Source organism: Neofelis nebulosa, chromosome 13 (genome assembly GCF_028018385.1).
Source record: "Neofelis nebulosa isolate mNeoNeb1 chromosome 13, mNeoNeb1.pri, whole genome shotgun sequence".
Lineage (NCBI taxonomy): Eukaryota > Metazoa > Chordata > Mammalia > Carnivora > Felidae > Neofelis > Neofelis nebulosa.
The window spans coordinates 41,565,337-41,591,847 of NC_080794.1; the positions used below are offsets into that span (position 1 = coordinate 41,565,337).

The window sequence follows — 26,511 nt, forward strand, 5'->3', positions numbered from 1 at the left end:
GTTGGGCCTCAGAGACATAATTTGCCTACACACACACACACACACACACACACACACTTCATCTCTTTTACTGGGTACCTAATACTCCATTGAATGGATGAGTAAATCCCTTGTTGAAAGATATCTACAGCTATTTCTGTTAGGAGCTCTCTTAATCAAGCACTGCTTATCAACTAGCTGATACGCTCTCCGTCCCTCTGCTCACTGTTTTCCCTGGTACACTGACATTTTATGCCTGCTCCTTACTGCACTTGTCTCCTTGTGCTTTTACCAGCTGAGCTTACCAGCAACTCCAGGCATGTTTAAACATTTGTACTTGTTCCTGTAGAATGGATTTTAATTCAATAGGATGCTAACTGAAGAAACAGAAGTACTTGAGAAAGAGATTGCTGATTCCAACCAAAAGTCTTTTTGAAAAGACTGGATTGAGGCAAATAGTTTTAAAAACAAATCTTGCAAGGTGGCTCAGTTGGTTAAGTGTCCCATTTCGGCTCAGGTCATGATCTCAAGGTTCATGGGTTCGAGCCCCACATCGGGCTCTGTGCTGACAGCTCAGAGCCTGGAGCCTGCTTCGGATTCTGTGTCTTCCTCTCTCTCTGCCTCTGCCCCATGTTTTAAATAAACATTTAAAAAATAATAAATAAACAAACAACCAAACAAATAAAAAAAAATTTTAATCTGTCAAATGAGGTATGGGTGAAATAACTAGAACAGATAGAAAAGCCAAGGAGCATGAGTTGGGCAGTGGGTGTGAAAGCCCCACGATCTTTGGAAAGCATAGGCCCTGCTATTATGGTGCATCTGGGCACAGGTACTCTGTCCTGCTTCCTCCTGCAATTTTCAGAGGCTGGACTGGGCGGGGGAACTGCCTTCTGCCCAGTGACGCCCCACACTCCCACCTTGCCCAGCCATCTTTTCCAGGTCTTGGGGGACCTATTATCTCTGATTTTTAGCTTACGTTTTCAGACTCTCTGGCTGTGAAAGGTTAGTAAGCATGAGATTCTGCTTCTTCTCTCAAAGGCCCGGTCCATTAACATTTAAAATAGTGCCTATGCTGGTATTTACATTTTGATATCGTTCATGCTTTATTTCTTTTGCACACTGTCTATTCTGTTCCCCCCAGTTTTTCTCCCAGGCGGAATCTATCTTATCTGACATTGCAAAGCAGTTAACATTGATTCTGGTGAATGGTCTACTTTGATTTTTGCTACAGGGAGATTTTAGCACAAATTCACATATATTGTTTTCTCAACAAATAGAAAAATATGTTCCACATTCATTGTGCCGCGTATGCCGAGCCTGCTCTTTTGTAACTCACTGTCTCGTCTCTTTTATTTGCTTTCTCTGTCACTGTCGATCTTTTCCTAATACTTCATCTTTTATGCAGACTCCTTCCTTGGAGCCGAATTTGGCAGTGGAGTTTGCCTAACTAATGGGGACCATATGCTCTGCAATTACATTCCCCAACAACGTTCAGATTTGTTAGCAAATATTGGAGAAGGCAAGTTGAGAAACTGAAGTGCAAAGACTGTCAGGAATTGGCACATCCTGACAATAAACCTGCTCTTGCTGTCCCCTGTGAGTGAGTTCTGGTGTGGGCCGGTCTTGGCTTAGGCAGAACTGGGGTTTGTTTGTGGAAGTATCAGTCGATTGGTAGACTGTTTTTCAAGGAGCCTGAGTGCCTCTTATGTGTTCCCAATGGCATACTGTGCTGACCCCTTTAGATCAGTTTTGAATACATGACTCTTATCTATTTATCCGGTGGTTCCATCCGCTCCCAGACTGGAGACGGAGATCATGATGTTGTTACTTACTGTTGTATCCCCAGCTCCCAGTAGAGAAATGTGAACACAATAGCTATTCAGTAAATATTTGGCTGATGAACAATGAAGTAATCTCTAGAATACATTAAGTGCCGCTACACTATATACATCGTATGTATATAACTTGGATGGCTTTTCTCCACTCCCCAGTTCCTTCCCTTTCTCCAGGCTAGACCAGACTTAACCTTGGGAGTCCAGCCTCCCTCAAAGAGTTTAAACTCCCAGGATTCTGAAGAAGAGGGAAATCATGGCCCTGAAACCACAGTGCTAATTTTGAAGAGGTCTTTTTTGTCTTGAGACAAAGTTTCATCTATTGCTCCGTTGGGGGTGAGTGTGAGTCAAAACTTTAGAAACTTGTCCTGGGTTTTGATGATATAAATGCAGGGGGAAAGAACATTGCTTGGCTCTGCAGATGTCAAGAAAAGGTAGTCAGCTTGGGAGCATGCGGCTGAGGAGAAAAGTTTTCTAGCCTCCAAAGTCCTGTTTAAAGCCTACCTATGTCTTTACAGGCTTTCATGCGGACGACCTCTGCATGAGCATGCGGTCCCTCTGGCACCACATCCAATGTCAGTGGCTCTCCCTCTCACCCACTGTGCATTGCAGCCTTGCCCGGGCACCCGCTGACCATCTCCTTGGACCTGTAAGGGTCTGTGTGTGCACTCCGAGCTGGAAAGGCACTCAGAAGGCAAGCCCGTGGCTCTTATCAGTCTACAACTTTGCCTTCATCTGAGAGAGCTAAGCTATCTGGCAGGAACTCAGGGACTTTGCCAACCTCATCCCCACCCCACCTCCAAAACCCCCACAGACACGGGTGCTACAGAAACACAAGGAACACTCGTTGTTTTAGAACACAAATACATAAATTTTTAATCTGCGAAAAATACAAAATGAAACCATGTACAAGTTATGTACAAACCCTTTTTACAAGACAAGAGAGTTATCACTGGTTGTTACAGATGACAGAGTTGGGCAGATCATTTCAGAGCACCGGCATTTATTCTCTCCTCCAATTCCTGATCCGTCATGGTAATTAATCATAATCATAATCATAATGCCAGCAATCAAAAGTTTGAAAGACAGATGAATAAGCCACGCTCTTTTTCCTTAATGAATATGTAGGCTGACCTCTGTGTAAGTGTACTGTTTTTTTTCTTTGTCCCTGAAGAAACATTGAGTGCAGGTTTTGGTGTTAAGTGGGGAAAGCTTTTGCTTCAGCATCTGGGTGGTGGGATGTGGGCCAGAAGTTTTAGGCAGGATGCAATCGTGCCACCTGGGAATGGAATGTTTTTAATTAGGATTTCCAGGCTGAGTTTGGTTTATGTCTGAAATGTTGCAGTTCTGGTCAAACGTGTCTTGGGCTGTGCGAAGCGGAAGGAAGGGAAAGGGGGCGCGCCGCTCTGGGGCAGCGAAGCTTTGGTTTAGTGTGGAAATGGGGCTCTGTCAACGTTGTTGGCAGGGATCCCTTGCCTGCTGGCCGCCTCTCACGCTGACCCTGAATCCCATGTGAGGAAAGCTCTGGTTTGCTCTGGCAGGTGTGTGTCAGTGCCGTGTATACATTTCCATCTAAGATTCTGAACAGCCATCTCAGTAACGCTTCCAGAGGCAGGGACACTGGAGAGCTTTGGTGTCACGTTTGTCCCTGTTCTGCTGAATTGCAAGGTAGGGGAGAAGAAACACAGATGTCCTCAAGGGGATAAGCAGACCAAATGAAACCTTTTTAAACTTAAAATCTACCTAAACATTAAGGTCAGTTTTCACTGGGCCAAAGAACCTCTCCCCTTCTGCTCCCTGTCCAGAAAAGCCACCAAGGCAAAGGGATAGTCACATTTGTTTTAAGAATGCTAAAGCCAAAGCTTCCAGTGTGTGTGGTGTTCAGGAAGGGATGAAGAATAATGGGGTGACATGAACAGGGAGGGGAAAGAAGATGCCCACTTCAAGATCCCTCTCTTTTGAGTCCTTCTCCAGGAAGTCCTGCCCACCCTGCATTTCCCATGGCATCCAAAATAACACACAGTGGCCAGCTGACTGTCCACCTTGAGCCAGGCCTCATGACAAGCTCTGCAGATAAAGACACATCAACAAAGTCCTCGCCCTTATCATGTGAGTCTTTTTACTTCTGAGTCATCATCTCCAATACCCTTCAGCACCAATGAAGGTGACTCACCTTTCTTTGACTTTCTCTCTCCTTTTTGCCATTTTTCTGTTTTTAGAGTACTCTGGATCCCCTATCACAACGGCATTTACCGATTTCGTTCCTTTTAGCTCCTACAAGCATGGCTGTAGCCCCCTATCAGTCTTCCGCCAGATGACCTTCCATACCTATGCTTCCTCCCTTGTAAGACTCAGCCATGCTCCCCACTTCACAAGTATCTCAGTGGCTCTGACTTCCAAATGCACAAGGCCTGCTGGAACCCTCTCCCCAGCTCCACTTGCTGACTCCTTTTTGCCTGCAAGGTCCTCCTTAAGGAAAGCTCTCAGCTTCTTCCACTCTGAATGAATCCAATATGATGTTGCTCAGCTGCCTACATTTGCTGGCTTCCCTTCCTGTCTTCTTGTTTTCTTTCCTAGTCTTCCACATCATTCTTCCCTTGAGGTCCAAAGGCAGTGTCCCTTTCACAAAGAACCTTTTCCAGAACCAGTTATTGCCCCAACACCCAGTGCACCCACCAGCCCTTAACAGCTCCAACTAAACTTCTAGTATGATCCATAAGACTCATCTGAGGAGAGTAGGTGCTTCCCATACTGAGTTCTTGACTTGGAACATGCACCCTTGAGAACTCAATGCTGCTGAGAAAACATTTAGCTCTGCATATGTCCTCATGATGACTTCCAGGAGGAACTGACATTTGAAAACTTTCAACCTAAAAAATGAACAGGCATAGGTGTTCATCACTCCATTTACAACTTTTAGCAGCTTTCTGTAGCTTTCTAAATCAAGTCTCAACCCTTGGCCCTTAAGACTGTCTACTTCCTAAGGTCTCATCTTAGATTTCTTCAGCTCCCCTACACAATCGTGTCACCGTAGACAAAATAGACTGTGTATTGAAATCACATTCCGTCCAATGAGCCATGGCCCATTAAATCACCTCTTTCTGGAAAACCTTCATTCTCTTGATTTCTCCAGGCATCTATTTCCTATTGAAATACCTCCAAAACCCATCAAGCATTATATCACTCTGTATTCTTCCCAACCCGTATAATTCAATGCAACATTTCCTTCCTTTCTAAAGCACTAACTCTTGCCACCACACACCTGCCCCTAGCTGATGGTGCTTGAAAATCCTATTTATATCATTTTGTTTTTGTTCATTCTTCCTAGCTCCTAGATGCATGTCCTGACTTGGCTTAAGATACTTGAGTCTCAGGCCCTTTTTCAAAAAATGAAGCAAAAAAAGAAGGCCTGGTACAGATAGTCTAATTCAACATTCCTTCCCCAGTCTAACCACATGAGGCTGTGGTATAATGCAGTCTCCAACTGGTGTACAGCTAAAGGGTTTCTGCGTCGGGGCAGACAGGCTACTTTCTGAATGTGTTCCAAGCAATGGCTAAGTAGGGTCTGTAGTTCCTTGGGAAATAAAATTAAGCATAAAAGGATTTTCTGAACTGTCTTATTTTATGGCAATTTTGAAAATATGAACAACTGGTATTGCATGGGCAACAACCAATCAGAGTAGACTTCACTTAAAAATCCAATATGGCCACACTCATACAAACTGGCCGGAAATTGTTTCTATTTACCACTTTCCATTAACAAATCCAAAGGGCTGTATCACTGCCTTACATGACCATGGGATTTGAGTGTCAAATCATCTCTGCTGAATAGAAAAATAAATGTACTTTGAGAACATGGGGTGAGTAGGGGAGGAGCAGCAGAAAGGGAATTTACCAGGTGAGTTTCAAATGAAACCTCAGTTCCCTTTGCTTTTTAAAGAGGATGAGTCAAGCCCTAAATAAAAAAGTCCCTTTCAAAGACCACAGTGATTGGTGATTTTACCATCATTCCAAAAGCTGCAAAGAGGAACAGAATAGAAAATAGACTTTAGGGACTGAATAGAAAACTGACAAATTTTGCAATGGACCACCATGTCCAAGTTGAGTGGATTTGCTTGTTCTTCTATGAGTAAGGTGGCTCATGTTCAAATCAGTTGGTTTGATATTCTTTTTTTCCTCTGTCTCCCTACCTCTCTTCCTCCTTTTGCTCTTTCCTTCCTTTCTTCATTTACTGAGATTCTCATTGAAAATTAAGAATGATAGATCAAAATTATACTTATGAATGTAAGTAACAGAGATGGTATACCATGAAAGGAATACTAAGATGGAAGAAAACAAATCAAATAAACAGGACAGGAAATGAAGTGAGAAGTGAGACAGTTGCTTCCTAAAGCCCAGATCCACTTGTGGAAATAAAAATGAGGAAAAATCCCAGAAATCCAGGGGTCAGAGCTTGTCACTACATATTGAAAACTGGAGAGATGGGTTAGAGATGAATGAATTGACTAGAACTTGAGGCTGGTGCCAAGAGAAAAGGTAGGTAGGGATGAGATGGCGAAGACCCTGGGAACACAGAGAAAAGTCTGGACCACACCATGACCCAAGAGAACTTGAAGTCTGAAATTGCATTTTGAACCTAAGGAGACTCCAAAGCATAAGATGGAGGAATGAGGAATGAACTTAATTCCCACGTTTCTAGAGCAGAAACTGCACACTACTCGCAGGAGTATCACTTGAGTACTGCAGCAAGAGGACCGTCATTCCAGCACAAGACAAGGTTGTCTCCACAGGCTGTTCCCATGCTCCCACTCCCAAGCAAGCTCACAGCTTCCCAGACCTGGAAGGGAGGCCATTTAGATGAATCTCTCTCATTTCCAAATGAGGTCCCTGGGACTCCAGGGGTTTCAAGAACATCCTCACATAGCTGGTTATTTGTAGACATAGTTCTTGAGTACTCATATTAAACCACAAGAAAGGAAGTTGCACTTTTTCTCTTTTCAACCTCAATTTTAGGTGTGCCTGGGTGGCTCAGCTGGTTAAGCATCTGACTCTTGACTTCAGCTCAGGTTATGATCTCATGGTTCAAGAGATGAAGGCCTGCATCTGGGTTCTGTCCTGACATTGCAGAGCCTGCTTAGGATTCTCTCTCTCCCTTTTTCTCTGCCCCTCCTCCACTTGTTCTATTTCTCTCTCTCTCTCTCCCTCTCTCTCTCTGCCTCTCAAAATACATAAAAATATTAAAAAAGAAAACATTCCCAATTTTCTAATGTTTTCTCAATTTCCCTCTTTCTAATCCTAACTGAACAGTTCTAATTCCCTGTTTTTTTTTTTAAAGTTTTCAATAAAGTTTTGCACAAAATACATCATAAGATGCCCAACCTTTGGAAAGAAAGAGCTCTGGGTGTCCCCCAACATGCCTTAGTCATGATCACTTACATTTGAAGTACTTTATATTGGTTCAAGGTGATATTTTTAAATATAAAATTGCTTAGATGAAAACAAAAGTTTTCTTAATAAGAAAGGTGATGGTGGTGATGACGTTTTATAAATAGGTGGTTTTAAAATAGCCTCTTGGTGAGTCTTTGATTCCCAAAGCACCCAAGAGTCTTTAGTTTGGGTAAAGGACTTTTCTGGAACCCTAAACTGGGATGGGAGATCATAGTCTTACAAGACAGACTGTACCAATGATGACTATCATTGGCTGCTGATAATTTAATCAGAAAATGTGGGAGCGGGTTTGTCACAGTGGGGTAGAATGATTACCTCTTCCCAGTCAGAGAGCTCAACACATAGAAACTAATCAGGAAGCTCTAGCATTGGCTTGAGCCCTTCAGTGGTCATACAATCTTGTTTCTGTTCTTGTGTCACTTTTAACCTACTAGGCACCAGTTTTTGCCAAAAGAGCCACCAACCAGTCACTTTGCACACTTTCTCAATAAAAAAGTAAAGCTTGCTTTTATTTTCTGTTTGAGAACAGTTCATTATTGCAAAAGCAAAACTGCATGAGCTTGCTGCTCTACCTTAGAAGAAAAAATAGATTCCTGCCAATTAGTTTTTGGGGGCAGCTCTTTGCTGGTGGGAAACATCTTAGCCATTTTGGTCAAGAGAAAAAATTTCTTCCAACTATACTTGAATGAAAAGAAAAGAAGAGAAGAGAGAAGAGGAGAGGAGATGAGAGAAGAGGAATGGAGGGGAAGGTAGAGGAGGGGAAGGGGGAAGAGAAGGGAAAAGAAAGAAGAAGAGAAGAGAAGAGGAAAGGATAGGAAAGGAAAGGAACAGGAAGGGAAGAGAAGAGAAGAGAAGAGAAGAGGAAAGAGAAGGGAAGGGAAGAGAAGAGAAGAAAAAAGGAAAGGAAAGAAAAGGGAAGAGAAGAGAATAAAAAAGGAAAGGAAAGGAAAGGAAAGGGAAGGGAAGGGAAGAGAAGAGAAGAGAAGAGAAGAGGAAAGAGAAGAGAAGGGAAGAAAAAAGGAAAGGAAAGGGAAGGAAAGGAAAGGACAGGAAAGGGAAGAGAAGAGAAGAGAAGAGAAGAGAAGAGAAGAGAAGAGAAAGAAAAGAAAAGAAAAGAAATTTAGATTCATATCTCTGGCCATGATGGTCACGGAGTTTACACGTCTGCTTCCAGACCGACTTGGCTGAAGAGATGGGTTTGAGAGGCATGGGACACTGTGTTTCCCTAAGGAAAGATCATTTAGGTGGCCATCATCACCTGCCCCATAGGATACCAAATAGTTATAACAAATTCAGAAATGGTTATCAGGAAGAAGAGTGAAGAAGAGTCCACCAAGGTTCATGAAGGAAAGAAGAGCGTGGATTGCTGTGAATGTACTAAGGTGACCCCAATGCAAAATCATTATGTAGAAGAAGGCATAGCTTTCAGGAAAGTGGTAAAATCCTCACAAGGGATTCTCCCCACAAACCCATTCTACTGTTGGAAACCAGGAAATATTCATAAGCCTGAAGATAGACTGCTGACGTCATTTTAGTCTGCTGTGTAGACTAGTGATTGGTTATAAGTAGTTTTTAAACAATCCAATTGGACATACATTATATTCACAATACTTTTATAGAACTAGTTCTACAAAATGTGACGACAGGGTAACCACAGTCTGACAAGTCACTTCAGGACGGCCCCTACAAGGCGGAAGCACAACTACATTGGCTCTGCAGGGAATAGACGGAGGTGGAAGCCATTTTGCCTACACTGGTAATTGGAGTACTTAGTGGACATATGTTTTCATGGTGATTTCGTTGCTTGGCTCTGATCTGATTTGCACTAATGTACTAAGTACCACAGGGTCATGGCCTAAAGAATTAATGGAATAGATACCATGGGACTTTGGGGGATATTTTAGTAAGTTTGGATTCTTTGAGTGTCCACAGTTGACATTTTTAAGAAAAGAAATATCACTATCACATCCATGCTTCTCATAGACCCTGATGATTGTATAAAAGATTGATCATTTTGAAGTTGAAAGATTTGCTAAATCGTTTGGAACGTAACAGTTGCCGGGACAGAGAGCATGCAAGCCACAGCAGAGCTCTGAGACTTGGTAATTGTGTCTGATGGCTAGAAAAATCTTTGAGCACAGTTGGAAGTGGCTGATACATTTGATTTCATTGCTGGTCATTTTCAAAGGCCTTTTCTAACAGTCTGTATTGAGCGCATTCATTGCTTTCCTTTTGTCGTTATTATGTTTTACACTGTCGCAGCTAGTTTGTGTGTTTTGTCCCAGCAACTAAAGGAAGGCTGGAAAAAATAAAATCTGGGAAAAAGTAGTCCCTTTGATCATGACAATGTTCTGACTTTTTAACAAAAACTCAGTGAAAAGAATGATTGCATTATCATATCCTATTATTAAGTGGAACTACCCATTGGTGTTCACAAACTTTCAGGCTAGAAGCTCTGAGATTTGAGGAGTGGGGAGAAAGCCCACCAGAGCCTCCCAGAGTTGAAATGACTGTACTTGCGCAGGTGGTTTGGAGATAGGGAATGGGAAGCATAACAGCATGGAGGAGTCCCCACCATCAGAACAACAAACAGAGCAATATCTTGTGTGCGTCTGGTCCTCAACTTCCACGTCCCAGGCGTGCTCACGCCCCTCCTGGCATCGTTAGTTGGCTGGATAAACCTGATCTGGCAATTGTAGCAAAGCTGCAAGAAGGTCTTCCCTTTAAATATACGAACAAAGGGAGGAGAAATACAGAATGAAAACTAAAACTACAAAAATATGACTTTCAACTGTGAAAATAAATAAGTTTCCATTTATTAAGAGCTGGTGTCAGTGCAGCTAAAATACACACCCATCCAGGAAATTCACCTGCCCCCTTTTGTCTTCTTATATGAATTTACTAACATACATGTTTACATCATTGGACCATTTTAAAATTGTTTTAGCAATCCATTTGCCTTCATTACGATCAATTGTGGTGGTGACCATCATTCTCCTCAAAGAAAAAGACAGAAAGAAGAGAAATACATATTAAGGAGTCTGGCCACTTACTCATTTTGATTTTGCATTGTTTGGATACAGGGAAGATATTTGACAATGAAAAAAAAAGAAAAAATATATTTTCTTTCTAATAAATAAAAATAATTTAAAATGCTAGAGGCTATACATGACTATTTTAATATGTTCATTTATAAATGAAATCATTTTCTTTTCCAAAATACATGGAAGCAATATTCAAGGCAGACAAAGAGAAAGATCTGTCTACTTTATTTTTCTTGCACTTCTCACTTATCCTAACGTTTCCACCAGTGATTCAGCATGTAAGAGGAAGAAAAGTCACATCACCATTTATGAAGTTTGTCAGGCTTTAAAAAAAGAGTTCTGGTCTCCTGGAAGTCAACATTCATCTTCAACTTCTCTGATTGGTGGGATCAAGCTGCTTGTGGATTTATATTGGTTGATCTGGTTAGCCATGTGGGTACTCATGGGCTTGATTTGAATGTTTCTGGGATAGGCATTATCCGGTTCATCTGTAAACCATTTCTTTTCTGCTAAAGGGCGAAACGGATAGAGAACAAGAAGGAGAAATGAGAAGCTTAATTAGTCCTAGGGTAAAGCCTTTGGAAAGTTCCTTGAAAAAAAAAGATGCAAAAATGTAATCGATAGAAGCTGACAGTGAATATAGTTGCTAAGAGGGAGTGCAGTGTAGGGAGAATTCCAGAACCTGGGACAGCTCTGCTGCCTGTGGCAAGTAATGACCAGCGTGCCCTTGGGACTTGCAAGGACCATGGGTAGGACCTCTGAGAACAAAGAGGAACTCCAGCAATGTTCTCTGGGGTTCCTTTAGTGGACTGGGAATCTTTGGTGGGAAGGAGATGCTGAATATATCAAATATTGGGCATAAACACTGTGCCTGAGGAAAGATTTGTGTGTTCACTGATTTGAGTGAAACATGAAGGAAGTCGTCCCCGACACAGAGCCAATGATCTGGAACCTTATGCAGGATCTCCTCTTCCCAACCTGTACTTAGCTTTGTTTGTACGAGACATACTTGAAGTTATATCTCAATATACCACTCTTCTGTATTTTTTTTTTTTGCAGCCAGTTTTGAGGGTCTTAAAGGAAGCCCACAGATTTTGCTGGGTAATGAGACTGAAAATCAGAATGGTCACCAATGTTTTAAGACGGTTTTGAGATGGCTTTTTATTTCAAGAAAGAAAGCTCTGTGTTGGTATACAGTCATGAAAAGAATTCCTACTGGCGATATCTTAACTGACTATAATAATCCAAGCTGTTGACAAGGGAGCTTGACGACATCTTGGCATTTCATTTCCGCCCTAAACACAGAGATGGCTGGGGGAGAACGCTGAGTCAGAGCGTTTGGGGGCTGGGGAGAGGAAGAAAATGGCCTAGTATCCTCGTGGCACTTCAGTGGTATTTTACAGGATTCAGGCCTTGCCCCCGCCTTTTTCTAGGATTTGAAACTTTCTGCGTAATCGGCTATGTGTACAGATATGAAGAGACTGGGCAAATAAGACATTCTAATTTGGGAATCATATTAGTGGCTTAGGAAAAGAAAAGAAAAAAGGAAAAAGCTTTCAGGCACATCCACTGCTCTAGAGACAATGGCTTCTCTTCTGCCTATCAGAACAATTCACAACTGGCCTGTTCATGGTTCTGGACTGATATGTAACAAAAATTGCTCACCTGGCTTGATAGAGAAGTGTGAGTATGTGTGTGCATGTGTGTCTGTCGGATGGGCTAATGATCTACAAATTCAGCATCTGTGATCAGCTCACGATCGCTCTGCTTATTTCTCCTTGATCTATACTTTCTCTTGCTGTGTCAAGTCTGAGCCCTCAATGTAAACACTGTCACTGGAGTGGGTTAGTGAGAGCTTGCTCACTACCCTTTGTTCAGCAGCTCAGTTTACCCCCAGGAAACTACTGTCTCTCTCTTGGATCATTCTCCACTCCCCTTTCTCCTGCTCTGGCTCTCTCACCTATTATAATTAAGTTCACTTTGATTTGAACAGATTGGACGATAGGAATTCATAATGCTACATCCTCACAGTGAAGCTAACTGATTAAGTGCTTTAAATTATTCCCCCTGACAGAATGATAAAGTTACAATCTGTTCTGAGATGATCTACAGCTTGCCAGACTCCTACAGCTTCTTTCTACATTCATTTATCTTTTTGTCAAGCAGAGTTTTTTTTTTTTTCCTAAGCTTCAATTCCATAGATCTTTTAAAGTCATCAGCACATCTGAATTATTAATGAGGCTTTAGAGGCAAGGTTCCTGATGGACTGGTTAAAAAAGGTTGTATAGAAATCCAGGACTGTGTACACATCAAAATAATTTCAGCTCCATTTAAAAAACCATTTAGTTCAAGTGTGACATAGATGAACCATTATGCATTTGTGGAAACCAATTTTTTGTGATCTACGATTAAACTAACCTTTCAGAGAGGAGTAAAGTGTGATGGTTATCATGTTTTAAAAGCATTGCCAGGCCGCTGAAACAATTTCAAACTACGACTTTTTCCAACGGTTTATGTATAAAGATGATTTTCAGAAGAGCTGAACCTAGCGCCTGTGCTGTTTGCCTGAGCTGCCCTTGGTTTTGGCTGTACCACTGTGTGGACTGATTTTGCAAAGGGATTTAGTGCTGGGTTGGACATGCCAGTTTGGAAAGGAGACTGAACTCTTTTGATGGAAACGAGTAGGTCTTTTGGGCGAAAGACCTAAGACAGCTGCAATTTGCTGAAATTTTTACAACTGCTGCAGAGAATAATTGTTCAAAATTTAGTCTTTACAGTTCAATTCAAAGTTGGCATTTTGACCTTTCACGGCAGAGAGAATATCAATTTCCTTCTGCTGTCGGTAAGATAGAGAGCATTATTTCCCCATTTAAGCTTCATTCTCTTTCTTTCTAAATTTCTCTCCATAAAAGAAAATCTAAGAAGAGTAGCCCCTGTGTTTTGGCCACTGAACTTCCACACAAGATGGACTTGTGTTAAAGTGCATCCTGGTGATGAGTTGAGGTTTTTGTTATGCCTGAGAAACATGCTTTTTAATTTGGGTACCTTGTAAGATATAAACATATACGTTGTTGGAGACTTGGTTGGATAGGATGTTGAGGAAATGGAAATATATCAATGCTCTGAGCATTCTAGTAAAATATCCAGGGGCAAAGGTATTTCATGAAAAGATTCTCCCACAGGGCATCAGAGGAACACACACTTAACTGATCGCCAGTCGTTTTCTTCAACAGAGAGTGCGTTGAGCATGATGACGACACTTTGGTTCACTGAATCTCATCTTCCAAAGAAGAAACTGTGCCAATGGGAAGCTACAACATTGGCCATAGGAAGAATACTCAGGGAAAGGATTTAAATGGGTGCTGAAGTGGTCCAGGATAAATCCAAATCCCTGGGTTTATCCCCTCTCCCTGCCTCATCCCCTATGCCAAAAAGATTTCCGGGAGCTTCATTTTTGTTCCTAAAATGGGAGGGGCAATGGATCTAGCTGCAAGGAGCTCCTCACTGTCAGAAAAAACAAAACAAAACAAAACAAAAAACAGCCCTATTTGTTAAGTCTCTTGAGGATGCAAAGCATGACGTCATCACTGCAAGTACAGTGCGTGACCTGCCCAGATCAGGAAAGGAAGGCATTTTAGGCTCTGGCAAGTGGGCTAGTAGAACAACATAGACAGTGACTGCAGAAGAGATGCCTCTAAAAGACCTGGCACTACCATCGGGAGAAGGCACCTATCAAGACCAGCCACGCCCTGAGCTATCCACCATGGACCAGTGATGAGGTGTGGGCTAAGGAGATGGCGTGGGGCAGTGGGGAAGTCTAAATGGATCTGGGGTCTCACACGGTAGTTGCATGGCTCCAAGAAAGTCACTATATAATTGATCTCTGCTAGTTTCTCTTCTGTAAAATGGGCTAGTGATCAAATCTTCCTAATGTGGTCTGGATGAAAGGGGCTAGTGCTGGTGAAGCACTTACTGCAGGTCCAGATACGGTAAATAAACGTGAGCACGTACGTCTGTTAGTAGCCAGATCACAGCATAGTGGCAGAGTTCATAGCCCAGCTTTAAATTCCACTCTGCCACTTTCTGGCTGGATGCCTTTGAACAAATCTTTCAGATTCTGCATCCTTCAAACAGAGATGCTAACCACATGTACATCTGAGCTTGTGTGAGGATTGAATGAGTTAATGTATGTAAAGTGCTTAGAAAAGTATCTGGCACCGAGTAAGCACTAAGGTGTCAGTCAGCTTGTCACATAAGGTTATGTTACACGTTAGCATTAACGTGAATATTCTCAGTACTAAAGGGTTACGTAAGGATGGGCGGTACTTTTCAGTGTGGCTGCAAATGAACCAGGGATGGAGAACTAGGGAACATAAATTGGGGTGCTGGCCCACAGAATGGGGATTTTGGCAGCAGAGATGACAGAGGAGGATTCACTTGGGCTACCTTCATTTGGAAGGTAAGGAGAGGAAGGAGTGACCCAGTGTTCTTTCTGGGGGGTTCAAGGATGCTACCCTGCTGTAGGACCTGTATCCTTGAAATAATGGCTTTATACTCAACAGGTGCCCTATCCCATCCATGAACCATCTGCGTCTTCCATTGCTATTTTCATCACTGAGACAGAAGGGTCCAGGATATGAGTGAGGACTTCCCCAAGCCATAAGGAGCCTGGAGGAGTGGGCTATGGGTGGGAAAGAACGCCAGAGCTGGGCGGACCTGACTGCCTGGATGCCTGCAAGCAGAGAAATAGGCTGCACTATGAAAACTGAGCCTCGCTGTCTCTGTGGGTTGTCAGTGCTGTGGGATTTAGCCTTTTCACAAAACTACTCCCCAGAGAAGAGTACACGAAAGGAGACATGATAATACAGCAAACGTATTTGAAATAATTGGTCCTCTTCTCGCTGTACCACAAGCTGAGGTTTAGAGAGAGAGGGCTTGAAAGAAAAAGGCTGTTTGGATAGAGACAACAGCTGAGAACGGTAAGCCCTAACCAGGAGCTGATGCCTTCAAAGGTAACGCTGTATGGTTTCACAGCTCACCTTTCCGGAGGCAGGCTGGCTTTTGCCCTTTGCCTGGCAGACCCTGAGGCCCACGGTGGACCCACCCATGCATACTGCCTTCTTTCCTCTCCATGGGCAAAGTACGGCTATTTCATAGAAATGAAAGTCATTTGTACCCAAACCAAGGCAGCTTCCATTTGTGAAAACTGTCCTTTGCAATTGTCCGCCATGGCTCTAGTTTCCTCTTTTCACTGAAAGTCTGATGCTGCCATTCGCTGGGCTGAGCAAACTTCCCCCTTTGGCCCTTTCCTGGGGCCTTGATTCAGCTGCACCCCAAGGACAGACTCTTCACCGTTCCCTTTTGGATGGCAAGGGGTAGGCCCCCTCACCTCCCTAGGCAATAGATATGTAATCTCCTGGTGGGAGACAGGCAACCAATTTAGTGATAAGTGCCCACAGCTTATTCTTCATCATGTTATGACAAAACAGGGATGGGCTGAAGAAGCTGCTAGAGACACTGATTTTTACCCTGTCTTGACTTCCGTGGCCCCCCAAGTTTCTACACTATCCTCTTTATCCTTCCAAAACCTGAAGGATAGGATCCTGTTGCTATAGGAACCTGGCAGGTTGATTTAATTGTCCCTATTGGGATACAGACACCTTTAGGCTTTTCCCATGCTGAAGAAGAGCCAGTCTAAGGTTTTTCTGGTCATCTGAGATCTTGACAATACTGGCTGGAGGCACAGTCAGTTCTGTCTCATGAAACTTACAAGGGTGTTCCCCTTCTCAGAAGAAAGTGCCAACAGCACAGTAGCATCGGGAAGCACCTAGAGGCATTCACTGTTTGTTTTTTTTAAGATAAGCCAAAGGAGTAAAGATAATGTATAACATGATGAATGGTATAAAAATATTTAAGGTCAATTTATTTCAAAATATTACTGAGCGTTATTGTAATGTTCTGGGTCACAATCCTTAATATTCATAACAGAATCTGATACTTCTCCAGTTGTAGAACTCTATGTATATGGGTCCATCTTTCCCTTTATACATCTGAACTGGCTTCAGGAAGGACCCTGGGTAGCAGTCCTTAGGGGTGTTGATGATTTTATGATCATCTGGGTGAACACTGAGGCTGAGAAAGCTTCACTGCACCTCCCGGTCTACCCACTCACTTAAGGTTCAGCCCTTCAAAGCCTAAAGCAAATTGGACTGAATGGCTCACAGACTGCTTCTCTTCTAGAATGGTACAGATAATTGAGTTGCTAGCTATTGCTCTTTTAAAATGTATACACCTTCTCTTCAAATAATTCTTTCACTTTCTACCTTTACCTACTTCTTTCTTTTTCTTTCTTTCTTCTCTTTTTCTTTCCTCTTCTCTTCTATTCTTTTTTTTTATGGGGAGCAGGAAAGGGAGAGACATAATATGAGAACCTGTGTACTTCCTAAGAGAACCTGAGGGGGAATGGGGAAGTTTGGGGTCACATGGAAAACAATGGAGGAGACTCTGTGTTCTGTTGAGGAAAGTATAATACAGTAGTTTCAGCTAACAGAATAGAGGTCACAATGATACCTTTTCATCACTGAATACATCATTGGCCAAATACTATAGTCAACTCTCAAGTGTGTGCCCTAAGTCCAGGGAAAATTCCAAAGTTACATCTCATGTCATAGTCTGTTCCCACTCCATTCCTGTCACAGCATCATCTCGTCAGAGCTGCTAACAGACTGTATATAACACGCATTTTGGATTTACTTCTCTCTATCTGCCCAATCTCTGGTTGGGATTGAACAAAGGCAGGTGACAGGAGAGACCTGGAAAATACAGAGACTGAGTCATGAAACCTCAGATCACTGGGTGTGGGCTATGAGTTGATACACATAACTGAACAGTTTTAACTTGGGGTCATCCTGATCAAACATAAAGGAGACCAATGTTCTGTCATTAATGAACCTCCTGGTCTAAATTAAAAAGAGGGACAAAATATTAACCAAGAAGCAGGTTTGCCAAATGGAATAGCTGCAAATGTTTTCCAGCAAAGTTTATCACCTGGCATCACACTTGTAGTAGGTCTTGCCAAGATAAACACAGAGATGTGGACAGACTGATGGTGGGGGCCGGGTTGGGGTTGTGGTAATGGGGGGAAGTGGAGGAAGCTGGGTTTCTTGATGGCAAAAGGCTTTTGGACTTGGAGCAAGGTACCAAGGTGGGCAGGGAGGCCACGTGCAGATTCGAAGGCAAGCCAGATGGAGAGAAGTTCCCCCCAAATCACCCAACCCCAAAACCAAGAACACCAAAACAAACTCTAAGGGATCTAGCAGTAGCAGCGGCACAGCCTCATTGCGCTGAGCAATTTAGAAAGTGGAGGAAAGAGAAGTAGGGAGGGAAAGGGAGGGGGAAGGGGAGGAGGAAAAAAAAAAAAGCAAAACAAACTAAAGAAAACCACAAACAGAACAATATAAACAAAAAGAAACAAACCAATAACAGAATAAAATTTGTAACTCCTTTTTTTTTTAATGTCACAAAAGTTTTCACAAGGACAACGTTATAGAAGAAAACCCCCAGCAGTGGCTAGGTCATGCAGAACCATTAATTGTCATACCTTGGCCCATTCTATTCATCCTTGTTGCACTTTAGAGAGAGAAGTAAGCTATGTGAGTTTTACAATGCTTTTAAACTGTCATATTTCCTGTCGAGCACTTTAACTGGCACATTCTTATAGTTATAAATGTTCTATGGGCACAACTTTATAACCTCCTTTGCAAAGAATGCATGAAAAGCTCTTCATGATCCCAAACTGGGGTATATGTGTGTGTATATATATATATATATATACACACACACACACATACATGTGTGTGTGTGTGTGTACATATATGTAGATATAGATATAGTTCTATATAAAAGGATAGATAGTTATACATAATATAGAAATCGATATATATGGGGACAAAAATAATTTGAAAAAAAATTCTTCCACTCATAGGGCTTTTTAATATACATGTATACAATTTTTCCCCACCCCATTCCTGGTCTGAATACTCCCCTGTCTTTGGTGTGGGGGCACAGGTGCAGACTGAACCTCACCATTTTGTCAGTAAAAGTGCTTGTCAATTCACACAGCAAGCAAATCTCCAAAACTATCATGCTTAGGGGAGAGAGGGGATCCGAAATCTAAACTCAAAGCATTCACCATAAAAACACCTTTTTAGAGATGGTACCACTGTGACATATTTCTCCTCCCCTCCACCCCTATTCTGTTTGGTGGAATCTGCTCAAGTAGACACTTCAAACAGGTATACGCCAGCCCAGGGCTAGTCCACACACAGGATAATTCGGTTATGGTGGAGTTTGCCGATTCATAAGAACTACCGCACCGCCTACAGCATGCATAAACATCTGACAACTGTATGCTGAAAAAGGGATTTTTCTACCTTTCAGCTCATGCTTTACTAACTGTTCAAAAAGGAAGGAAAGAAAGAAAACAAAAGAAAAAAAAACCAAGAATTATACCAAAATGTGTTTGGCTCACTGTTGCACACTTCTTCTCCCCCGTCTCATGACGGTAAGGAGTGGTTCGCTATTACCGTCATTCACCTGCCTAAGTGAATTGGCTGTGTTCAAGAAATTGAGGAGGAGGAATTTTCCCACCAGCTTCCTGCTTTGGGACAGCCAGCGCCATGCAGCTGTGCCCACAGTTTGAAGTAGTAGCTAGCTTTTGTCTCTGTCGAGTCAACTGTGGCTCGATCCCCCCACAATCTGATTTATTTAGCATGTTGGCTCCTAGAAAAACATGATCTGCTGCTGGGTTTATCTTCCTCACACTCTAGCTTGGCCCCAGCCCCTGCTTCTGCCTGGCACTGGGGCCTTAGCTAATCAAACAAAGGGGAGTAAAAAGGTCCCCTGAGAATGCATGGAAAAATACTCGCTCTTTCCTGAGCATTATTTATTCTGTACATAAGGTAAGTAATTCACCTTTTAAAAGATGTAAAAGTCCCAGGAAGGCAGTTTTTAATGACTTACATCTGATATTTATGATACATATGGCTTTTCATCCCAAATGTCAAAAGTGAAAGAAAAAAAAATAGCTAGTCATATGGCATAAGGAGACAGAATAACAATTTAATATGCAATCAAACCTCTGTTCACTTAGATGACTAGAATTTGATACATCCACGAATGGGATACGATTCTTTCCTCCATAGTAAGGGTAGAAATGTGCCTAAGAACTCCCAGAGGAAGCTAGCTCTGGGACGAACGGCCTTGGTGAGTAAAAAAAGCTAGGATGTTCTCTTACAAAAGCAGATGCTTAATAATCGTCTACACAAATGGCGAAAGCCTTTTAAATGCTTCGCGATACTTCAGCCCAGAGAGTGAGAGTGGAAACAATCGATGTGTTTTTGTTGCTTTTTGGTTGCTTGCTTCAAAGAAATGTGTAGGTGTATATTATTGCGTGTGTATCAAAAAAGAAGAAGAAAGAAAGAAAGGAAAACAACAACAAAATCAAAACCCGAAGCACCCTGATAATCCTGATCAATCAGAACAAACTTTTCTTCTACATTAACTAAACTTGCTTTGCATAACTGACATGGATCACAATGACGCTCCTCTACTCTGCGAACTCCTTCCTGCAGTGAGCTATTTATGTCTGGAGCATGCCTTTGGGTTATTTTTCCCCTAGAATCATAAATAACTTTTGGTCCTTCTGCTTATTTGCTGTTGTGCTCAAGGGTTTTATGGTGGTGAAATAAAAATGGCAACCACATGCACACTATCATACATATGCAAATATGTGTAAAAAAAAGGGGGTGGCTACAGGGGAAAAGGGGGGAAGTTACTGTTGGAAACACCCACTGGGGAAATGAGTGGCAGATACAGTTTCACACACGGTGGCAGTGGATACACATATCAGAGGCGCTCTTCCTGCACGTACTTCTGTTTGTCTCGGGACTCCCGGGACTTGGGTCGGTTGGGTCGGTTTGCGGTGGATGGGATGGAGTGCACGGAGGAGCTCTTCTTGCTGGATGACTGGGACGAGTGGGAGGAATGGGAGAGGCTGGCCCGGGACTGGCCGGCGTTGTGGTCAAACTGCATCAAGCAGAAGATCAGGTCTGTCGGCACGAGCTCAAACTCGTACGGGGGGTTGGTGATGACGTACCTGGACAGGGAAGCAAAGGGGTCACAGAATGAGGACAACTGGGTGCGTATTTCACCTCTCATTGAACCGAAAAGGATCCTCAGGTCTTGCAGAGGATCTGGAAGGCTTCTACCCGGTCCAAGACCTTAAATATTATCTTCCAAGCTGAACTAGCTCTTCCTCTCTTCAGCTCAGCGCAGGTGGCCAGCCGTGAGCCCTGGCACCAGGGGCTCAATTGGTGCCCGTGGTGGGGGAACCACACCGCGCTTCTGATGGTCCCCACCCCTTTCCACTGAAGTTCGAGTTCACTTCAGATCCCGAGTAGCCCAGACGCATGCAGGAGGTTCACTGACTGCACCGCCTCTTTTGCTAGAGAATGTTCTGACACACCTTACAGGGTCTTTGTTGCCCATGACCTAACATCTTCTCAGCCTTTTCTCACTCTTTACCTCTTAAAAATCAATTTTGGTGGGGATTTTTTTCTAAATGAGAGAAGATAAGATCCCTCCCTGCCTCTGTGCTAGTCCTGCTTTAACTATTCTCAATCCCATCAAGCTTTCTCTGGTTAACGCCAGACACTGCTAACACAAAACAAAACAAAATAAAATAAAACAAAACAAAACAACAACCAAAAAAAACCCCACTGCCTCCTCTCTAGTAATAGGAGATCCCAAAGTGGGTCCTCAAGCCAAGACATATCAGCAACACCGGGGCATCACTTAAAATGCATTTTCTTGGGGGGTGCATGGATGGCTCAGTGGGCTAAGTGTCCAACTCCTGATTTCGGCTCTGGTCATGATCTCCCAGTTTGTGAGTTCTGGCCCTGTGTCGGGCTCTGTGCTGACAGTGCAGGGCCTCATTGGGATTCTCTCTCTCTCTCCCTCTCTTTCTGCCCTTCCCCTGCTTGTGCATGCTCTCTCTCTATCAAAACAAGTAAACATTCGAAAATAAATAAAATGCAACTTCTTTTATTTATTTTTTTTTGAGAGGGAGACGGGGAAGGGCAGAGGGAGATATAATGTTTTTTAATTTAATTTTTAATTTTTAAAATTATTTTCTTAAGATTATATAATTTATTCTCAAGTTAGCTAACATACAGTGTATACAGTGTGCATAGATTCCCATGATACATCACTTATATACAACACCCAGTGCTCATCCCAACAAGCGCCCTCCTCAGTGCCCATCACCCATTTTTCCCACCCCCAACCCCCATCAAGCCTCAGTTTACTCTCTGTGTTTAAGAGTCTCTCATGGTTTGCTTCCCTCTGCGTTTGTACAGACACATGAAAACATGCTCAGCATCGTTCATCATCAGGGAAATACAAATCACAACTACATTCAGATATCACCTCACACCAGTCAGAAATCGAGAGAATCATAAACAGGTTCCACACTCAGTATGGAGCCCATCACAGGGCTTGATCCATGACTCTGGGATCATGACCTGAGTTGAAATCAAGAGCTGGATTCTCAAACAACTGAGCTACCCTGGAGTCCCTAAAATGCAAATTCTTAAGCAACTTCACTCCAGACCTACAGAGTCAGACATTCTGGGGAGTGGGGTCTAGCAATTTGTGTTGTAACAAGCTTTGTAGGTGATTCTGTTGCTCTCTAAACTTTGAGAACTCACTAGTCTACAGCAATTAGCCGCAACTCTGGGTATATACTGTAATCTCTGGGCACTAAGAAATTATCTACACTTTCAAGCCAGACCAGATAAATCAGGGAAAGCAGAGTATTTTTAAAAAGCACCCCTGGTGATTCTAATGTGCAAGCAAAGCTGAGAAATACTAATCTCTGTAGCATTGTTTCTTGAGATATAGTATGCAAATGCACAGATTTGGGTAATTCTATGATATACTTTTAATTTGGGGCTGCTATGAATTTATTTTAGTGCAATTAAAAATATATAACTAGCACACATAAACTATTATATTTTTCTGCTTAAGGTGATAACACACAAATATCTTGAAATAAATATATAAAAGTTTAAAAAGTGAGTCAATTAAAAATATATTAAGTAAAAGCAGAGGCATCTAAGATATGGCAAAGGAAACATCTATCTTAAACACTAGCAATATGAAATATCTCTTTATGAGGTACCGGCAGAATAATCCCAGTAGCTAGAGTTTGGAGGAGATGCTCCTATTCAGGAACTATTCTATAAAACTTGAATTCTTCCCATGTCTTTACATCTGCTATGAGGAATTAAAGAAAAAAGCCTCCCATAACCTCCAAACCCAGTGTTGGATTTAATGCGGGCAGAGTCATTTGCATGTTGAGAGCATGTACTTGGACCTTTGCCTTCACAGTGGGAAACAAGACAGGGCATTTCTGTCTCTGCATTCGGGGTGGGAGAGGAGAGTGGAAATATACTCACCTCTTCGTGCATTGGCTGGGGGTGCTGAGGTGAGCATCTCTCAGCCGGTAAATTCCAAAACAAAGCATATTATACGTTTTCAGAGCTTTGCAGAACAGATCACCATAACAACCACCATCCTGGGAGACAAGAAAAGAACAGAGAAAAACATTTTCATTTGCCTGGAAGTAGAGGTCCAGGGGGAACAGAGCCTTTTCGTGAAAGCTTGTATTGGTGTCTCCTGAGTTGGAGGGTCTGTCCCAAGGGACTGAGGCTAAAGCAGTCAATGTGATTAAGAGCCTACATCCAATACTGGTAATTTTGGGGGATCAGATAATGATGGGGTTCTCCTCCGGTTCTCTCCAGTTTTCCATCTGTAGCAATGAGAGCCCTAGAGAGAATGGGCCTCTCCCTCATTCTAAGTGATTGTGTAAGGCTCAAAGCTCTCAGATGCATGTTTGGCAGAGAAGAAACCAGCTGGGCAAAATGGCGATTATGTTTAGCCCCAGCTCAGCTGTAATCACTGTGATCTGACCGTGTTGTCAAAACTGCTCGAGTGATAATTAAAATCACTGCGAGGAGAAAAGACCCCACCAGGTGCTACGGTGAAAGACTCTTTCAGGGAAAAGACTGTGTGAAAAGCACAATTTACAGACCTCAGAGATGGCGCGGGTGGAAGAGAATGTGTTTCCCCAGGAGGTGGAGAGCTGCAGGTTGAATAAGTGGGATTCACAGTCCTAATCAGTTCACAGTCACCTCCCAGAGGGTCTGGGGCCCGACATGGAATGTGAAAGCAACTCCACTCACTTGGAAATGCTGGCTTCACACAGCCAGGTGGCTTCAGGTGGGTGTGAGTGTAGGAAGGGCACTGAAGAATGACATCGCTGGGAATAAAGTGGCTGCCTTTGTCCTTCTTGTCTTGTTGGAATTTCCAAATGGGCATCATATTACAGAACACAAATGGGGCCATATCTTACCGTCATTTAAAGTCTTTATCCTTTTAAAGTGTATCAGTAAGTCGGTGATAGATGAAAGGAGCCACGAGCTACGGAAGCTGCCTTTCCAAAAAGCCCAGTCTAACATAGGTCCTTATCCATAACCATACTAAAATATGGTGCAAGTCAGCATCATAGTTTCAGAAGAAATAGCAAAAGTGACCCTTTCCTTGGGCGACGCTATTGTTTGTGCAATAAACGTATTGGTTGCCAAGATTTGTGGCTCCACCCCTTGAACCCATCCGTGGATGCCGTATAGGGCTGTGAATAAGGGTCAAGACTGCATACTCCTGCCCAAGTGTGAGAACCCAGTTGGTGTGTGGAGCCCAAAGGGAGGCACTGGTCATCCCCTCTGCGGCAGGAAGGGTGTGGGGGAGATTAACTGGGTGCAGCCTCAGAGATGCAAAGACCTAGGTCTGGAATTAGAAACATTAAATGGCACATGAGATGCCATTTGTTTGGCCAGTGGCTCGAGATGCACATAATTACTGGTGGTGTTTTAAAAACCTCCAATGCCTGGCATATACCCAGATACAAAAACTCAGAATCCTGGGAACTGGACATGGCCGTCAGTGGTTTTGAAAAGCTCCTCATGGGCTATTAATGTGCCTTGGGAGTGAAGTGGCCCTGAGGTAGGCTAAGACCCTGTGGATAGGGGTCCCAGCCTCGGTCACATGCTGGAATCACCTGATGCCTCCTAGCTCGTGGTAGAAGATACCTAGGGGAGTGAGTAAAGCCCACAGGCTCTGAAGCCAGGGTTCCTGGCACAAATTCCTGATAGGGCCAGTCTTCCGTCTCTCTGAGCCTCAGTTTCCTTAGAATGTCTGAGAGTAGAGCCTATGTCAAAGGATTGCCGTGGGAATAAAGATGAAGGACTGCATGTAAAACACAGCACACCATACACATCACCTCTAGTGAATCACCACAGAAGACAGAGAAGACAGGTGCCTGGCTCCTCACCCTGGCACCCAGTTCACTCTGGCCCAGCTATTCCCAGTCAGTGGGCTCAGGTGACCTCTGCCCCATGAACTCACCCCCAGGTCCGCAAAGGGCCCATCCAGCAGCGCTAACTGGGCCACGCGGCAACGGTCCCTGTTGGCCAGCGTCTGGGGGGTGCTATAGCCCCCTCGAAGTGCATTCTCCTCGGCAATCAGAGCCTCGAGCTCTGGCGTGGCTCCTCCAGTCACCAGCGTCCGGATTAGTGTAAGGATATTGTCATTGAAGTATGTCTGGGGAGAGAGTTGGGGGGTAGGGGAGAAAAAAATTCCTTTAAGCAAATACCCTAAAGTCACGACAACAGACATCCAAATTACAACTTTTCTTGGTATCTCCTGTTTAAAGTTCTGGCCTGTCTCTTCAAATAATTTTATGTGGGAAGTGAAAAGACAGCAGCCTCCAATTATTCCATTCTTTTCTCTCTTACTTGGTTCTGCCATGAGAGCTTGACTTTCAAAAACCACTTCAGGGAACTTTTATTAAAGGGCTGATGTCTAAATAGTTGGTGTTTACCATAATTGGTGTCAGTAGGGATGCAAATACTGCTTCCCCTTCCTTGAGTCCCACGTGTCTACTAAGGGACTTTGGACCTGGGACACAAATGCAGCTTGCACAGGCTGCTAACCCAAGGAGGACTCCTCCGAGGTCCTGTCACCCTATGCCAGGAAGCCGCCTTCCCCAATGTGGCAAAACTTCTTTGTGTGTTGGAAGGAGATGTCGAGAGCATCATTAAGGCCACACGCTCAACAGTTTACTACAACCTTTGATAATAATCTAACCCAGAAGTCTCTATCAATTAAATATGCCAGATAAAATTGCAAGGAGGAAGATACCCTCGTGTGTGCACTTTGGTTGTTCTGTTTTGTTTTTAATAATCTCAATAGTCTGAGGCAAATACAGAAGATGACAGAAGTTTCCTTCTATGTGTACATTTCTCTCACACATGAAACATAACAGGTCTCTCAGGAACAAAACAATTAGGGTTTAAAAACATTAATAGGGGGTCAAATAAAAGAGCTCAAAAAGACATATGTCACCCAGCCTAATTTGAGAAAAGTCTCAAGTGAGGGTCTGCATTCCATTTTCCAAGATAAGAAGAAATCAAGCAGGCTGAAGTGAAATCAAAGCAAAGTTTGCCTGTGTCTTCTGAAGGCATGTGGACCTTTGGAAGTGGGTTAGGAAAGGCAGCTAAATTTCATTTCAGTGATTTCTTGGTTTACCTGGCAAAACACAGTGGGGAACAAGCCAGGGAAGGACAATTTCCCATCCTGCATGGCCATCACTAGTTCTATGGCTTGGGGGAGGTGGACTAACCATTCTAGGCTTTGATTTTCTCATCCATAAAATAAGCACAGACATTAGGGTCAAGCACATATGCAAAAAATTCCATGAGGACTTCTGAGTTCAGATGATAGCCGTTCACGGGGCAAGATTCACTTTCCTTACTGAAATACTTGCAAAACACCCAAAGTGATAGAAAATTCTAACAGCAAAGGAAACTAGGAATGTTACTCAGAAGGAGTCAGACCCTGAAGAGAATGAATGTATCCTCTACTAAAGCTTAGATGGGCCCTGGGGACACAGAAGCAGAACCAGGGCAGGTACAGGAGGAAATGTTGCTGGTGTGGCCAAGAGATAAGAGCCAGGCGGTGGGTTTAATGCTGGGCTTCACCACTTAGTAGCTGCGTGACCCTGGAAAGTTATTTGTCATTTTTGT

At 43.1% G+C, this 26,511-nt stretch overlaps 1 protein-coding gene across 27 annotated transcripts in view; it reads right to left on the bottom strand.

The window, feature by feature from the left end:
• Positions 1–2,661: 2,661 nt before the first annotated feature.
• Positions 2,662–26,511, bottom strand: part of KCNMA1 (potassium calcium-activated channel subfamily M alpha 1) — a 739,425-nt gene continuing 715,575 nt past the window's right edge. For 9 of the 27 annotated variants that reach the window (XM_058696774.1, XM_058696780.1, XM_058696773.1 and 6 more), the window contains 5 exons: positions 24,833–25,027; positions 22,825–22,943; positions 20,238–20,462; positions 17,907–17,935; positions 2,662–10,815 (listed from right to left, as the gene is read on the bottom strand). In XM_058696774.1, the coding sequence (XP_058552757.1) occupies positions 10,661–10,815; positions 17,907–17,935; positions 20,238–20,462; positions 22,825–22,943; positions 24,833–25,027 (723 nt within the window). In that variant the 3' untranslated portion in view covers positions 2,662–10,660. Of the gene's footprint in view, positions 10,816–17,793; positions 20,463–22,824; positions 22,944–24,832; positions 25,028–26,511 lie in introns of those variants that run through there. The other 18 variants (XM_058696779.1, XM_058696784.1, XM_058696792.1 and 15 more) reach the window with 4 other exon arrangements.